Below are 16,469 nucleotides of genomic sequence, written 5' to 3' on the forward strand. Positions count from 1 at the left end.
TTCTAGTCTTGCAAGAGATGGTTGTGACCCATGCACCAGCATGGTTTCAGGATTTTGCTGACACATGGCACTCAGAAATTAAAGATGGTTGTTTACAGGAATTCAAAGGAACAGGTCTCTCATGACTTCCGAACTCTTTAAACATCAGCTATATCTTTAACAAGACAGGAAACTAAGGCAAAGTCAACTTATACTCAATCTTGAATGGAATTTGACTCCTTCAACTAGTAACTATGCTTATAGAAGAAACAAGTAAATCATGACAAATTGCTCTGCTATGAAAGTAATTAGCATTGTGGTATTCCTTGTGGAAAGCAGGTCATAAGACGACAATAAGAATGGGAAGCTTCCTCTGCTCTCAACAGACTCCGCTTGCTCATACTTGCAAGACACACTGAGCTGCAGAAATTTACCTGAAATCCCACAGAGAAAGATGATAGCTGCTGAAATTATTCTCCAATGCATTTATTGAAAGCTGGTCCAGTCAAATCAACATGATTAGTCAATCTGCATGATTAGATAAAAAAAGGTCTTACTTAAGCTTATGCTGCTTTGGCAGACAGATTCAGATGGAAAAATATCACGTACCTGGCTAGAGGCCATGTCATCTTTGCTTGTGGACTAAGAAAACTGGTTACATTTGCAGCCATTGCTTTGAGCTCATGGGGTTTTTTTCCCTGTGTGTTCTTGAACCAACTCATCAGAACCTAAATATAATGACAGGGAATGAACAGGAACAAGATTTGCTAACACTTTATTGCACTGTATTCTGCAGCCTGCTATTGTCTGGAAATGTGGTTATAATAGGCAGATTATACAACATTAAACCCTCCTGAAAGCATACACAGAAACTGTGATATAATCATGCTCGGAGCAGTTATCTCTAAACACAAGCATGGGTTCAGCGCTCAGTGGAGGGTGGCAAGCGAAGCTATGGGCCCAAGGCAAAACAATGACCAACTGCCAAGAAACATCCTCGTTAGTCTTTGTTAGAGTTTGTATTTTTAAAGTCATTGTGCAGTTTAATTAAGTTGGTAACATGCAGATGAGAAAGTGGAAAAAAATGTGAAGACATAGGGAGATGAAATGCTAAAGCACTGAAAGATGTCACCTCCTCTGTGAAATGCTTACATTGTGAAACAAAAAGAGAAGAAAGAACGAGTCATTTCAGGATACGTCTAGAATGAGAGATAAGACCAGAAGATTAAAATCTTCTAGTAGTTTTCCACAAAACCTCTTTATTTGCATTCTACATCGTGCGGTCTGATTCCGAACAAAATCAAATGGGAGAATAAACAAGAAGATGAACTACAGTCTAAGAAATGGGATTTCAGGACATGGTGGCTCTTTCAAGACCCTGAGAACTTAATCCACGTGTTCCCTGAAGACGCTAACAACATTTACTCACAAGAGCTGAAGGTTTGATCAAGCCTAAGTCATCACAGAATGTTTAACTCAGAGATCAAGGATGTAAATGGGATAAGCAAGCAGAAGAGAGAGAGCGAGCAGAACTCAAGTCAACCCTTGTGACCACCCCCGGTGGTCCCTTTGTGCTACCAAGTTGATCACAGGCTGTAAGTATTTTTTGGTTGTATTCCAGTTTGTTACACACTCAGCTCCTCTCCCTGTTTATCTGTTTTGCAGTGCTGGACGTGTGAGTAGTTTTGTGAAATTATATAAAGCTTTTAAGCAGAGACAGCCAAAAATGTTTAGAGAGAGAGAGACAGGCAAACTATTTCTTGAGTTGAAGAGGAGACTTCAGGCCAGATCCCAGCTATCACGTCCAGGTTAAGTTCCCCTTGCACCATTTCCAGAAAAATAGAGGACTTCAAGCTGTCCTTGGGAGCAGCTGGGAATTTCCTTTTCCTGGGGGGACCCACGGGTGGCATCAGGCCAGATGAAGCCAGATTCCTGCTGTCTGCTCCCCGCTGACAAAGCAGGTGCTCCCCAGCCATCCGGCGACAGGGGGGGACAACCATTCAGTGTTGCGGTCCCCTGGAGAGGAGCCCAGCAGGCTGAAGTTGCAAAAATCATATGAGCGTTTCCTGCCCTCACCTCAGGTAACAGCTGCTTTGGTGGGTATTGAATTGCAGGTATCAAAACCAGAGAAAGAAGTGAGCTACTACCAGGGGGCCTGCCAGGATTTTTGCCCCTCGTCCGTGCAGAAACCGGAGGACTTTGCCCTAGCTTGTGCTCTTTCGCACGTGTGGCTGCCCTTGTCTTGCTGCATGACTCAAAGGTTGGCATGCAAGCAGTCCCCCTTGTGCATGGGCAGACAGGTAGGAGACTCTGACAGCAAGACCAGACATTACATTACCTTTAACTCTTACATACCCAGTAATTAATCGGCATGCGTTTCACAGAAGTCACGTGGATTGCCAAATCCCGGAGTGGCCCTGGCTCAGCAATTCTACTTGCATGCTGAATTTCCACCGTGCTTAAATGACAGTTTTGCCTAGGGACTCAGTCTTCAAATAAAAAAGAAGTGCTGAACACCAAATACAAGCTCTTGGTAGTTAGTGTTTTGCAAGACCCATCCTTGTTGAAGGACTGCAGGTTTGTACGCTGTGCCAATAAATGGAGGGACAGAAGGGTTACAGGAAAGGCACACTTGAATTCTCTGTAGCCAGTATATAGCATTGTAGGGAATGAGCCAAAATGTCAACGCTAAGGAAGCAAAACAGAGAACCAAAGAGAGATGGGAGTGGAGTAGAAAGCTCAGAATTATGGACACAAATTAATGAACCAGCAGTACTGGAAACGGGAACAAGCTGTCAGAACTTCATCTCTTACAAAGGACAAAGAAAAAAATCATAATTTCTGGGGCTTTTGATGGAAACAGAGTTATGCAAGACTGATATTGTTCACACTGATTTAATTAAGACTCTGTCAGCACTGTCAAGCTTAATTGGCCTGGTATTTAACATTTATAGAAGTCAGTTATAAAAACGTGCTCTGCACTAAAAATCAGCATTCTATAAATGGTCCCAGTCCTAGAAGGGTCGCCTTTTTGGCACAGCAGGCTCTTGAGAGCATCCCACTTATGTACTAAGATATCTCTATCTAGCTGAAAAGATTACAAGCTCATGCCGCATTCCTTGCCCACACAGTCCTCTCTCCTCACAGTTTGTGGGAATCTGGGGTGTCCAAGGAATGCAGAGTCAAGCTTCCTGGCAGCATCCCATCACGGAAATTATTTCACAGAGAATTAATCCCCGATTCTGACACTTCTTGTCATGTTAGATTCAAATCTCTGCATTTGCTGAGCTGTAATGAGCGTGGAAAGGCAAGGACTAGACAATGGACTTGCACCACTTGTGAACATTTTGGTTTCTGGGCTGGTTAGTGACAGAAGCAGTTCTCTATGTAGAGAAACGAGCTCATCTGGATGTCAGCAACAGCCCATGGGTAGAGTACGCCACAACCCTCACCTACTGTCATGTACAGCCCTATTCATCAGGGCCATAGCGCCTCTAGCACTAACTCCTGCAGCTGTGGGACGTGCCTTTCTGCTTGCCTTAGCGGGCAGCAAGTACACACCAGCCTGGAGTCACCAGTGAAATCAGTTAGGTCTCTAGTGGGCTGCCTCAGGGAGTATTATAGATAAGATTCGAATAGAGGCAGCAAAATTAATATCAATGAGAACAAACAACCAAGACTCCCAGAAAATCCCATGTTCTGTAATTGTTATTGCTTCACCAGTGACAGGAAAGAGCAGTGTTTTAAAATAGAAGTTCACTTAATTGAATTTCCCTTAAGGCACAGAAAATAAGCTACCATGAAGTGGTATCAATTATTCAACAATAACATGCTCTCCTGACTGAAAACTGGGTTAGGAATTTGTATTGTATTTTCACAAAACATAATTCCTAGCCCAGTTTCCTCCTCCTCCTTGAAATAACCAGGCAGACTCCACCTCAGTGATTACTGACTACGGGGGGTCAGTCAATGTGTAACCGACGTCCAGCTTCTCCACATACCTATTTCATGGAGGCTGGTGGATCAACTACAGGGCGTTAGACGCAAAAAGGCATTAAAGGAGTTGGTTGCTTAAATACCTTTGCGGATATGCATCCTTATCCTCTGTGCTGGGGCCGAAGGTTCAAAACTCTGGGTCAGCCCAGGCGAGGTCGGCTGCACACAGGACTCATATCCTTGTCCCTCCTGAGTCACAGGGCACGCAGAAATATAAATCTCAGGGTACTAAAAAAAAGGGAAAGAAAGGAACCCTCAAAAACCACAGGACAATGAGGACCCATATCTCTTTCTGATAATACAGAAAGTGTTAAGAACCAACAGTCATGTATTTACATGTGAAATATTATCTTTCCGAAAGCTTGTCATAAATGTGGCTCACACCACAGGGATGGTCACGCTTTCCAAGTTTGTGCAGCAGGAAGAATATTTCCTAGGGAATAAAGTCAAAATATTAGTATTCAACTGAATCAGTACGGGCCAAATTAATGAAGTTACTACACCATCATAGACTTCCATACGTGAAATCTGAGAAAGCGATTGTATCAACAGCACATCAATCCATGGCACTGGTCAGAGGAACAAAAAAACTAACCTTCAGTTTCATTCAGCTTTGGCACAGAAAGGTTAACTTTTGTTTAAACAATGCTTCTGAATAGATAACGTTAATTAAATGTTTGCATTCAAATCTTATTACACAGTGCAATAAGTTTGCTTTCTATACAAACACTGCACGTCCGGTACGGAACAGAAAGCTGGGGGGGCAGACACTAATGAGTAATAGTTCAATCCCATGGACCTTTTTAAAACTAAAAGCAAGGAGGGGGGAATGTTTGCCATCTCCAGACTCTGTGTGTGTCTGCCTCTAAGTTTCTGCTTGTTCTGCAGGGATTTGCAAAATTATGTGTTTGAATATTAATTTTCCTTCTACTCTAATGCTGCTTAAAACTCCTTTTTCAAGCCCAAGAATGACATAGCCAGTGGATGCAAATTATACTCGGTAAAAACAGAAATCTTGTAGCAGCACTGGGTAAGTCAAATGCCAAGTTAGCCCTAATGTGAAGCAAAGCAGCTAAATCATCCATCCAGATGGGAAATGTTGACAGTCCCCTTAACCGTAGCGGTTCTAGTTGCAATATAGAGAGGTGCGCAACTTGGATTTGTTAAGCAGACATCATGGAACTATTTATTCTGTCTGCAAGTCGAACAGGAAGTTTATTAAACTTGCATATTGCTGGACGTATCACCTGGCTGCTGTGTTTCATATTGGAATGCAAAATTGGATGGTCCATTTCTGTACTGACGTAATGTACTGCCATGCGAAGGATTTCTCTTCGAGCCTAAGACCTATTTCTCTGACCCCAGGAGCGCATTGGATGTTGTGCATCCAATTCCTGACAGGAATGCTTCATTTTGCTCTTGAGCAACCACTTCTGAGCAAGCCAGGAGCAGAATCCAGCTCTTCTTGGCTGGAAGAATTGGGATGTCCCAAAATGGGGCTTTTTAACAGATGAGTGAAAAAGAAGAGAGCCCAAAGGACCATCCCTCTCCAAAGAAAATCATACAAATCAACAAGGAAAAATTCCTCTTCGTAAGTTAGACTTTCTACGATGGTAAAACAGCTGTGTGCTGTTGGGCTTAGCTCTGCTCCAGCATACCCCTGTTGACTGTCTCAACAAGGCCCCCGGGGACAGAGTGAGGCTCCTTGGCAGATGCTGAACCAAGTCAACTTTAAACATGCCCTAGATTTCTTGTGGGAGACCATCTTGGCCGGACAATTCCTCCTTGCAGCAGACCTTCCTGCCACCCCAGCACACCATCACTCTCCCTCCCTGGGCTGGACGCTTCCCTTCCGTTGGGCTTGGCTGGGCTGTGGCTTCCTCCCCTGCCAAAGCGGTGGGTTGCAGCCAGCACGGCTGCTGGGGACACGCTTGCTGCTGCCACCAACGCGCTCTCAAAGCTGCAAATACGGTGCTGCTTCCCACACAGGAGAGCTCTTACAGCCCCCAGGATGGGGAGCCCTGGCCCAGGATGTTATTAGTGGAGTGCAGGATGATAGTTGGAAGCACAGCATTATATCCACCTGAAGGCCCCATAGGGAAGAAAATGGGGGTGATGACCAAGCTTTTCAGACTTCTTTTGCTAAACCCCCTGCAAATGCATCAGAGAGAACAAGGGAGTCCTGAGTAATTTTTGTAGTTTCTCTTCTCTGTGCAGTGAGCTGCTGAGCATGACCATCCCCTGCTTACCAATATAAGCTATGGGGCAGAATTGATTTTTCCCCACTTTATTTGCAGTTCAATATCAATCCCAAATAATTTCTCTTCACCCTGATGAAAGTTTTCTCTTAACAGCAAATACTGTTGTTTTCAGACTTCTCTTAACACCACCACCCCCCAACGCGCAGTTACATTTTTGTTGAATTTAGCCAGTGAACATCCTTTCAAAGTGGATAGTTCAAAAGATCACTTGTTTTCAGCTAAAACTGTACAAAATACACTACGTGTTTTGTCCAAAGAATCCCTCTCAGATTTACAGCAGGCCAACCAAATTCATAAACTGTTCACAGGTAGAGTAATTGGACAGATTTAAAATAGGAAACATTTTCTCCTCTGTCTGTGCTTCAAAATCAGATGACAAATACAACATCAGCGTGATGTATCATTTTACAAATGTATAAAGGCCCTTCCCTGACACTTCCCTCTTCATAGCAGCCTGCAGAAGGTAATTTAAGATGCACGCATTTTTTGAAATATGAATAGAGACACACTCATCCAAAGCACACCAATCTTTTTGGCCTGTTCTGAACAGAGAAACTTTAACGGCTATAAACATTTCAAGCAGGCTGGATATCTCTTGAGATGGAGAATTACATCTTTTCACCTCTAGCTTAATACAGTAGGAGTAGGCAAACCCCAGCATATGTACAGGCATGTGAACCCAACTGCCATCCCTCAACACCCCTTTGTGGCCTAATGCTATGCTAATTATTCAGTCCGTTTTCCGCACCTTGCCTGCTTGCTTGGCTTTGCGTATTACTGAACCTCAGTGTCACCTCCATGAACTACCACAAAGCACCCCAAAACATGGGTCGGCAGGGACCCCTGGATGTTACTCAGCCCAACCTCCTGCTCGAAGCAGATCTATCACCAATGCCAGAGCAGACCAGCAGGTTCAGCTGCTGTCCCACTCACCAGGAAGTTCCGGCATAAAAACCATAGCAATATTCAAACTACAACCTTGCCTGAACTGGTGACCACTCCAGGAACCACTTGAGTCTTTACAGTGGTCAGGAATAGCCTCTTGTGAAGAATACAGTGGGGATTGGAGGTCCCCAGCTACGCAGAAGTTAGTATTGCTTTACCAGGCCTGACAACATTACGAATTTCTACAAACTGTAAAAATGACCAGATTCCAAGCTTTGAGGTGGGGAGAAAAGCTAACTATATACTATAATTATAATTTCTTTGGATTTACCTATCTGTACATGAGAGCTGGGGTTGAAAACACTTAGTGCAAAGCAGAGAGGAACTTAAACCTGCTTTAACTCACTTAAACCAGCTTCCAGCATTCTTGTTCAAAGTAAACGCACAACAGATAGAAAGTTTTAGTGTAACAGGGATTCTCTTTTTTCCCACAATGCTTTTTAAATTGCTATCCTGTCTGTTTCCTTTCCAAAGAATTAACATTCATCTGTATGTAACCTATCCTTAAAAGACAGGGACTAATAGGGTAAGACTGCATAGGACACTGCTTCTGATACGTTCACCCAGCTGTTGAGATTCCTCACTGAAGAGCAAGCAGAACTGGTATCTATTATATTAACACTTCAACATGTTCCTCATGCAGCTGCAAGAGGCCAACCAAAGAGGATGCCCCCTAAGCAGCCTCCTAGGGAGGCCAGGTGCTAAGGAACAGACTTTGACTTCATGACAGCCTCATTTTGCTCTAAAATTTTTGCCATTAGTCATAAAGCCCCACGCATTCCATTCACTTGCATGGTGAAAAGGTTTTTACAGTAAAAATTCAGATATTTTCTGCAAGTTCATCGAAGTTCAGTAAGTTGTTTTTTCTTATTGCTAGGAACATGTCTGCTTGAGCTGGAAAACTTCCTGGCAAAGTGCAAGTCTTTAACAGGGGAGTCAGTACTTGTCAGACCATGCAGAAAGCTCGAGAGCTCCCTTCTCAGCAAGCCTTACACCCTTCCTCATGACTCCTGTGGCTTCGCACATGCCTGCAACTACATGCCCCAGAACCATACGCTAGTTTAAAAAGGCAAAAGAGGTTTTTTTCTGAGTTTGAACTTTAGCTTTGTTTTGAAACCTTCCCCTTTTTCCCTGACTAATGCAGCTCATGAAGGAACACCTCCCTCAGGCCAAAAGCATAGAAGATGCTTGTGATGATCTGCCAAGATTTTAACAAGGGCGTCCTCAGCACCTCAAAGCTGCACATCAGTGGAATGTGGCCCATATTAATAATACTTTAACTTCTCTCAACACGCTCAGAGACAGCCTTGATGCCAACCCACAGGGTCCTGAGGGCAGAATGACAGCATCCACACAGGCTATTAACCTGAAAGACAAACGTTCGCATTTTTTGCTAATCCCCTCAAGTACTCAGTATTTCGGAATCTCTTTCCTCACAGTCGCACTCACAAGACCGTGGAATTACTTATTTTAGCCTAAAAGAGGCTAGTCATGTGCTGGCATTAATTGTGAGAACTGTCACTTGTTTATTACCATAGCCCTATTGGTATATAGCAAACGTATCAGATTTACAAATGAAGGGCTTTGTTTAGGAAATTGCTCAGATGCATGCAAAACCTCTCTAAGACAGAACATTTTTGGGATGTTTGGGAATCGTTTGGGAATCGTTTACAATATGCCCAGTGAGCATTTCTCTGCGCATCCAGGGGTTAGCCTGGTAGGTATGGACCCTGCCTCTCCACCCTGTTAGGGCAAGCCAAGGAGGGGAGTACTGCTGCAGCACTTCACCCAGTGTTACAAAGGTATCAGCCTCTTTCAAAATACTGTACTAACATTTAAGCTGTAGGAGTGCAGACTGACCATTGCAGAAAGTGGGCCAAGTCTTACAGTCTTTTCTACGGTAGAAGCCACTATGGTAACAAGAGAGATCAAGAACATCTTGATTTGGACCTATACTTTTGAATTACTTAATCAGAAAGAATATTATGGCAATGGGGATTTAAAATAATCACGTAACCAAGCCAATTTTTATACTGGTCTTATCGGAAGATGTTGCAACAAGACACTTTGTGCATTGTTTACATTTCCAAAATGACGAAACCAGAGGACAGAATAAATGAAACTAAAACCCCAGGCTGCTTCATGTAGTTTCTACACCTCGGCAAATCAAAGTCAAAACAAAATCCTAAAACTTCCCCAGATCATCCTCTCACCTCTTGCAAGGGGGGAAAGAAGGATTCTTAAGTGCTGTTAAAAGACTAACTTTTAGCATTACTTCCTTATCTCAAGTTTGTTAAGAGAACACAGTGGTGACCCTCCTCGTGCCTGGAGAAGAAAGCTGACATAGGAAGGTGAAGAAAATACCAGCAATACTGAGAGAAAGAACAGCAAGAAAACAAGTTTAGTATTATGGACTTGTTGCCAAGTGAAGGCAAATCTTTCCTTGTTGACATGAGACAGACTTTACTCTTGGGCTAGGTGTGCTGTACAGGAAAGAGCTGGGATCCCCCCCAGCTGCTCCACTGGTCTTGGTCTGGTTAATCTCTACCAGAAACACACTTGCCAACCCTCTCCCTTTTCCGACCATCATAAGTATCAAGGTTAAAGATCAAAATCTGAAAACAAAACAAGTTGAAAGACTTGTCTTCTCTGAAAGCGAGAAGAAAGCACATCTAACTATTCAGACTGCATGCCTTTTAGTATGGGCATACTGGATTATCAGAGTTTACATGACAGTTTTCATCAGGGGATCACACAACACAGTGCAAACAAGCCACATGTTAACCCTGTAAGGCAGGGATAAATCAAGATGTTCTGTATTTCACTGAGCAGAAGACTGAAGGACTGAGAAGTTTAGGGATTTGTGCAGGGTCACATAGAAGCAGCAGAGCTGTGAAGGGAGCCTCCGAACAAAATAACATGGATGCATAGGAAAAAGTCCAAACTCCACAGTTTGTCTAATTCTCATAGGATCACAGGCCCTAAGATTTCACCAGGTCAAGTAAGCCACGGTCTGCTCAAAGATATACATTCCTTTTTTATCATGTAACCAGTACGTAACCCTGACAAAAAGTTCAGGGGTTTCGTTTCTCTAATACAGACTCTTAGTGCCTTTTTAAGGAGAGAAAAAAGGAAACGAGACCCAGGTGAGCGTACAACAACAAAACATTCACTCCAGCCTCACTTCATTTCACTTGCAAACAATATCAGTACTTTTCTGCTCAGGTATATACTTTTTATATATACTGTATAGGTATATACTTTATACATACTTTTCTGTTCTGGAATAATAACAACCTATGTCCTGGACACAGCACAAGCAAGAATCTCACATTAGCAGATAATTATCTTGCTACAGTCATGCATCAAGAAGTAGCTACTCTAGCATAGACTGGGAGTACCCCATCTAGGAAAACGAAAGCAGAACTTGGAATTGAAGCTGCCATGGGGCAGGCACGCAGTCACAGAAGGACCTTTAGTCACCGTCACCATGCAGCCCTGTTACCACAGAGGTGCGCACCCCCATGAAAGCAGCAGCATTACACTTTCCTTTCTAGGCAATAAAGGAGGAGTGGGAGAGATGCAAGAGCAGGTCTTCTTGTTGGTTCTAGGAATATAGCAAGATAAAAACCATGGCTGTGTAGCAGTGCAGAACAAAAATAAGCTAGGCATCCCACAAAGTCATCCAACACGTCTATTAACACTCCTAGTAAGTGACAGCTTCTACCTTTTGCAGCCACTGACATCAGTAAATGTTATTAATTTAGTGATTCAACATTTCAGTGAAGAGTAAACAAATCACAGTCTGTGCAAGGAACAAATGGTCATGAAATCTGAACTCAACAGAGATACTTTCCATAACTCAGAACTTGATAGGGTGTGCTTACAGATCTAGCAGGGAACTTCCATCAAGCTTTGGAGAAGTTTATGGGAATTGCAGTCCTCTCATTTGCAGCAGACATACTTCTTGTGAGATTAATTCTTCTTAAACAGAAAACATTTTAACCATTTAAAAAATATATAAGTTTAAAACTAGCAGGCATTCTGATACTGTGTGCAGAAGACTAGATTCTCACTCATTTCCCAGTAGGCTTGAAGATTGCAGCCAAGAGCATACGGATGCCAAAGAGATGCCTCCCACAGACTTGTAAGAACCCTTCTTGCTTTTTTAAACCTGAGAAGACCTTTCGTCCAAAGTTTTGCAGTGTGGAGTTCCCAGAAATGTGAACATGCAAAGAAAAAAAATAATCCCTGGAGAGGTAACCTTATTAATAACCTGCTTCTCCCTACTTAAAGTTGGTTCAGATAGAAACACTGAATCTCAAACCCAGGAAATTATGAGTATGAAATTGTAACGCCCAAATAGGCATGGCGGAGCTCCCAGTGATTTCACACAGTCAGTTCTCAAGTTACAGAAGTTGGAGCTGGATTTAAAAGTGGCATCAACCAAACCTCCAAATCCAAATACTGGGGTATCTTCAAAGTCTAGACCCAAATCTTACGACTTCTCCCATTAGCATGGACACGTGAACATTTGAAGAATGAAATGTTGCTCTCAGTCCACTTGGGTGACAAAACGCACACACACGCCGGAACGGTCAGAGACGGAGAGTTCATCCTGCGCTTTTATCATACTTTAGGAGACATGGGTGGATGGAGAACTAACTGTTGCCAATAGAAACATTGTTTCTTATTCACAGGGACATGCAGCAGCAAAACCAAAATTACTCAAAACAAATAGTACTGAAATTACTCAGGTCAAGGACAGTGGAGCCAAGAACACCCAAGAAGGGTGGGACACAGGTACCTTACATCATCTTGACATTTTAAAGAGACTTTTTAGGGTTTAACTCTCCTGGTTTCATGAAGAGAGTCAGTGGTGCGAGAAAAATCTCTCCCTCCTCTCCTGTTCTTGGATTTGTTGAAAGGGACAGTCAATATCTCTGATTACAGACAGAGAGGCTTTTCCTACTGAGGAGGGTTCCAGAAAACAGCCTGGTAGCAAAGTGTGTGAGGAGAGCTGCTGACAGCAGTTGCAAGTGCAACCACCCCAGCAAAATAGTGGGTTTCATCCACCCAAAGCACTAAAATAATAGGACTTTTTGGTTTTGTAGGAGCTGTAACTGCGTGAGCCATGGATGTTGAACCAAAACCACAGCGGCCTTCTGAATTCGTGCAAGCATAGCTTTGCCTGTTACATCAACAGCGCAGCTCAAACAATGTAGATGCAGTGTATGTAGAGACACACAAGCAAGTTTCAAACTACCACCCCAAGCAACGATGCAGAAATGATGCCAGCCAAGGTCCCCAAAATTCACTCTGATTTCTGGCCAGGTTTTACAGCCTGCAGTGAACCTCTGGCTGCTGCTAGCACAGGTAGAGGAAGCGGCGTCACAAAATCCCCCTGGGGATTACAGATGAGGTCTCCTGCTCTGGCAGCAAACAATTTGTCACGATTACATAACTGCATCTGAATCCACCTCTGCTAAGCCCGTTTAAGGAGTAAGCGAGTGGCGTTACGCGCCTGGTCCCACACTCCTCTCCCGCTGCAGCCCCATGGCAAGGCGCTCTTCCCCCGCTGCCGCCAGGCAGGGATCACCCGGGGCCTCGAGAAGGAGTAACTGGGTACCTCCTTGTGCCTCGCCCCTGCCCTTCACTGTGGCGCTGGCAAAACCGTTTCCAGGGCGGTACTGGCACAAATGGTTTTGTGTGACAAGTGGTCAGGGGGCTGCTAGCCCCTCTCCAGTGCTGGTGTTCTGTACCCCAGTGGGCCTCCAGCCTGGCGAGTGCAGCTACCCCTCTGCTCCTGACGGTTCACTGCAAAGCAAAGCATACACAAAGCCAGCTAGTTCACAATCCCAGATTAGAAAGTGTCACCAGTTAATATCACCTGATGGTATTGTTTAGCTAAGGATTTTTTTTTTTTAAAGACATGTTTATAGCGGTCGTTTTGATAGAATAATCACAGCACTTAGCATCGGCTTTCATCTCCCTCATGTGACTCACTTTTCCATTTTCTAGTGCTCAGCCGTGATTGCTGTTCAGCTATCTGCACGAGTGCTAGATAGCTTGTGCCACCAAGCTCAGATCTGGATCAGAAGCGCTGGGAGTCTGCGGGAGTTCAGATCAGGAGGTTTTAATCACTCTGCCGCAGGGAGGCTGACGCTTATCTCTGCAGCTGGCTCTGCTGCGTGTCTGCCGGATGGAAAGGGACAAGGGCAATCTGGGGTTTAAAAGGTAGATTTGGCTTTAGTCTCATCTCTAAATGTGTATGTTTAGATATCTCTTTATTTTACAGATAAATATACCTCTAAACATACATATTAAGATATCTCTTTATTTTCTGTATCCACATAAATACATAAAAGGTTTTGAAAGCTTCTCATTTTGAAAGCTTCCCCTCTCAATGGGTGAAAAAACCACCTTGTTTTGGAAATACCAGAAACTCCCACAGGAGTCTGAAAGAAACGCCTCAGCCTCCCTGACCCGAAAGCACCGACAGAGCCGTTGAGGAGGTATTTCCCAGGCACCAGGGGCCGGTGGTGCAGACTAGAGGCAATCACAGCCCTGCCAGCCGCAGCACCCCGACCCAGCCCTGGCACGGAGGAACCCAGTGGGGCTGACCAAGTGGCTGTGCCTCCTGGCCCCGATACGAGGTAGCTGGCACGGCGGCTGCATTGAGCAACATAAAGGTGGTGGGGAAATAATTTCAGTTTCCTGTAGTGTTTCATCATTTTACGTATTTTTGCATAAGCCAGTATAAAACCTCCTGGCTTTTTCCAGCAGCATTAGAAGTATAGCTAAACATACAGATTTCCAGCAAGATTCCTTGAGTTCACTTTCTTGCCAGTTTTCAGGAAAAACTGCCCATACATGATTTGCCAATTTTTATGGAATTTTGGCTCAAACAATTTTTAACTACTTAATACAGATCACATTTATTATCATCATCAGTGGAAAGTATTATCTTCTCAGATTTCCTTGTAAGCAGTGGGAATATAATTAATTCATTCTGCAGTTATACAAATATGTAAATCCATTACAAATACAGCATTGAATGCATTTTCTCAAATTCCTATGCTGTTTGCAGCTTTGTTTCTGGCAGCACCAATATCCTTCTGCTGATGATCGGATTGCCCTTCAGCCCTAGAATAATTCCTGGAATAAACCTATTGATTAATGCTCTTGTGACATACTAACTCATATGGCAATAGGGAACTATTTTTGTTGCTGGAGGCTATTTGTCCCTCATATGTGCACACATTTTGACTTCACATTTGATGCATCTCACAAGCTGTCTTACAGTTTGATGCTATCCATCATCGCATTGCAGCTCCAACAGTCCTGTTACAAGAAATTCCTTTAAGCACTAGGGGTCAGTCAACTGTATTAGAAACATAAAGCAATTTACTAAAATATACATTTAATGAGGCTTCAGGGAGAGAAAGGATCACATGCACGAATTACAGTTTTAAGAATCAGATCTAAACCTATAGTGGATAAAGTCTAAACTATGATCAGTCTGTGACAAATCCTCAATATAACCCCAGGCCTGGATTCTATCAGCAGATTGTATGATCTATACTATATCATCTTTTAGGACTTATCGTTAGCTGTAATTTACCATGTATTAATCAGAAAAAGTTTCCACTTAAAGAACAACAACAAAACAAACATAACAAATACCCCAAACTCCAAAAAGTTGCTTGTGAATTCAAATTTTGTTGCTGCTACTTGTGAATTTTCTAGCAGTTGTGCACAAGGAAGATGGGAGTTCAGTTTTCTTCCAGAGAAGCCAGAGGCTGGTCCCACCCCACATCCCCCTGGTTTCCCAGCAGCCTGTGTAACTTTTGACAGGCATGTCACAGTGCTGCCATCATCCCAACCGGAGCTCATCGTGCCGATGGGCAGCTGGGACCTTCTTTTGCAGATCCAGTCATGAGCATCTCCTTCCTCATCGCTATGTTTTGTTCCCCATCCTGCCAGGGCAAGCAGTCATGCCCCTGCCTGGTGCAGTGCCCAGGCCTTTGGTTTCCCTGCCCTGAGGAGAGGTGGGCAGCAGGACACATCTGAGCTGCAGCCACTGTGAAGAACAAATGCACAAAAGCAGTTATCCAGATGACATTGCCAACAGTGGCCTACAGGATGCAACAGAGTCCCGGGTGACCCGAGTGCTCACAGAAATCCAAACCTTACTGCTCCCTGAACTGGGATATATAAAACCCTCACATATGAGGGACAAACCAGCACTTTGTGGGCATCACTTAAGAAATCTGTCCCTCCTGCAGGTGATCAGGGAGCCAAACAGGACCAACGTAACACTCAACCTCAGTATGTTCAGCCAGAGGAGAGATGGTCTGAAGACCATGGTGCTGATCAATGAAACAAGGTGCACCACTGAGCTGAAGTTGGGAATGTTTCTACTGTGTCAGAGCTCCTCTTGCCCTTACAGTTGATTCACTAAGGCAGCCTAGTTCCAGGTAGCCCACAAAGGCTGCTGTATTCATCTACACTATCCCCACTTTCTTTTTTAACAAAAGGCAGTATCGCTCACTCACCCCAAGTAGAAGCCATGCTGGAAAAAGTACAGGCTCTCTGGATTCCCCTTAATGATGAGTGAGAATGACCTCTTTACTTGCTCAGTCCTACCATATACCATCTGGCTGCTTATGCTGTTGTCCTTTTAACACTCTCCCTTCCCCTCCACCCTGCATGGTCACCTAACCGAGGATTGCAGCACTGCACCAATTAACAGAACAGAAACACAAGCTCTCACTGTAGTGGCAAAGCAGCAGCTGAAGATTAAAAAAAGCAGCCAGAGATTGCAAAAATACAAATGATTCAAGGCACAAATGGGGTTTCGCATACCTCTTTCTGGACTGTTGGGTCACTTAACTGTTGTGCAATTTATGCTGACTGCAGTTGTTGGGAAAGGTAAGGGAACCAAAAAATAAGAGCAACTTTAATTTAGGGAAGAGAATTGCACAGCACCGCAGTTCTCTCGAAGTGACTCATAACGGATGGTACCATTCAGAGCCAGTGGTGTCCTTCCACTCCAATGCAACAGCTGCCTTTGTCTGACGCCTTTTGGAAAAGGGATACCTGCTTAACTAAGGACAGCCAGTACCAACGTGCAAACAAACACCACCTTGCCTCTGCATGCACCATTGTTTTCCCCTCGCCACAACAAGGTTCTGCAAGAACAGATGCAGACATTAGTCTCATTTACACTGAATTTTTCTAAACTCTTCTCCTCAAGGTACACTGATGCCCCCATTCTTCAGAAGC

At 43.8% G+C, this 16,469-nt stretch overlaps 1 protein-coding gene across 1 annotated transcript in view; it reads right to left on the reverse strand.

Annotated features, from left to right (window-relative positions):
• The window catches only part of LOC142088143 (uncharacterized), a 33,114-nt gene extending 17,269 nt beyond the window's left edge, over positions 1 to 15,845 (reverse strand). Inside the window, exons 1-4 of the mRNA XM_075163144.1 lie at positions 15,740 to 15,845; positions 4,312 to 4,408; positions 4,059 to 4,203; positions 2,335 to 2,565 (exon numbers count right to left, since the gene is read on the reverse strand). Of these exons, the coding sequence (XP_075019245.1) occupies positions 2,335 to 2,352 (18 nt within the window). The 5' untranslated portion in view covers positions 2,353 to 2,565; positions 4,059 to 4,203; positions 4,312 to 4,408; positions 15,740 to 15,845. The remainder of the gene's footprint in view (positions 1 to 2,334; positions 2,566 to 4,058; positions 4,204 to 4,311; positions 4,409 to 15,739) is intronic.
• Positions 15,846 to 16,469: the final 624 nt, after the last annotated feature.

The sequence above is a fragment of the Calonectris borealis genome, chromosome 14, assembly GCF_964195595.1.
Source record: "Calonectris borealis chromosome 14, bCalBor7.hap1.2, whole genome shotgun sequence".
Taxonomy (NCBI): Eukaryota; Metazoa; Chordata; class Aves; order Procellariiformes; family Procellariidae; genus Calonectris; species Calonectris borealis.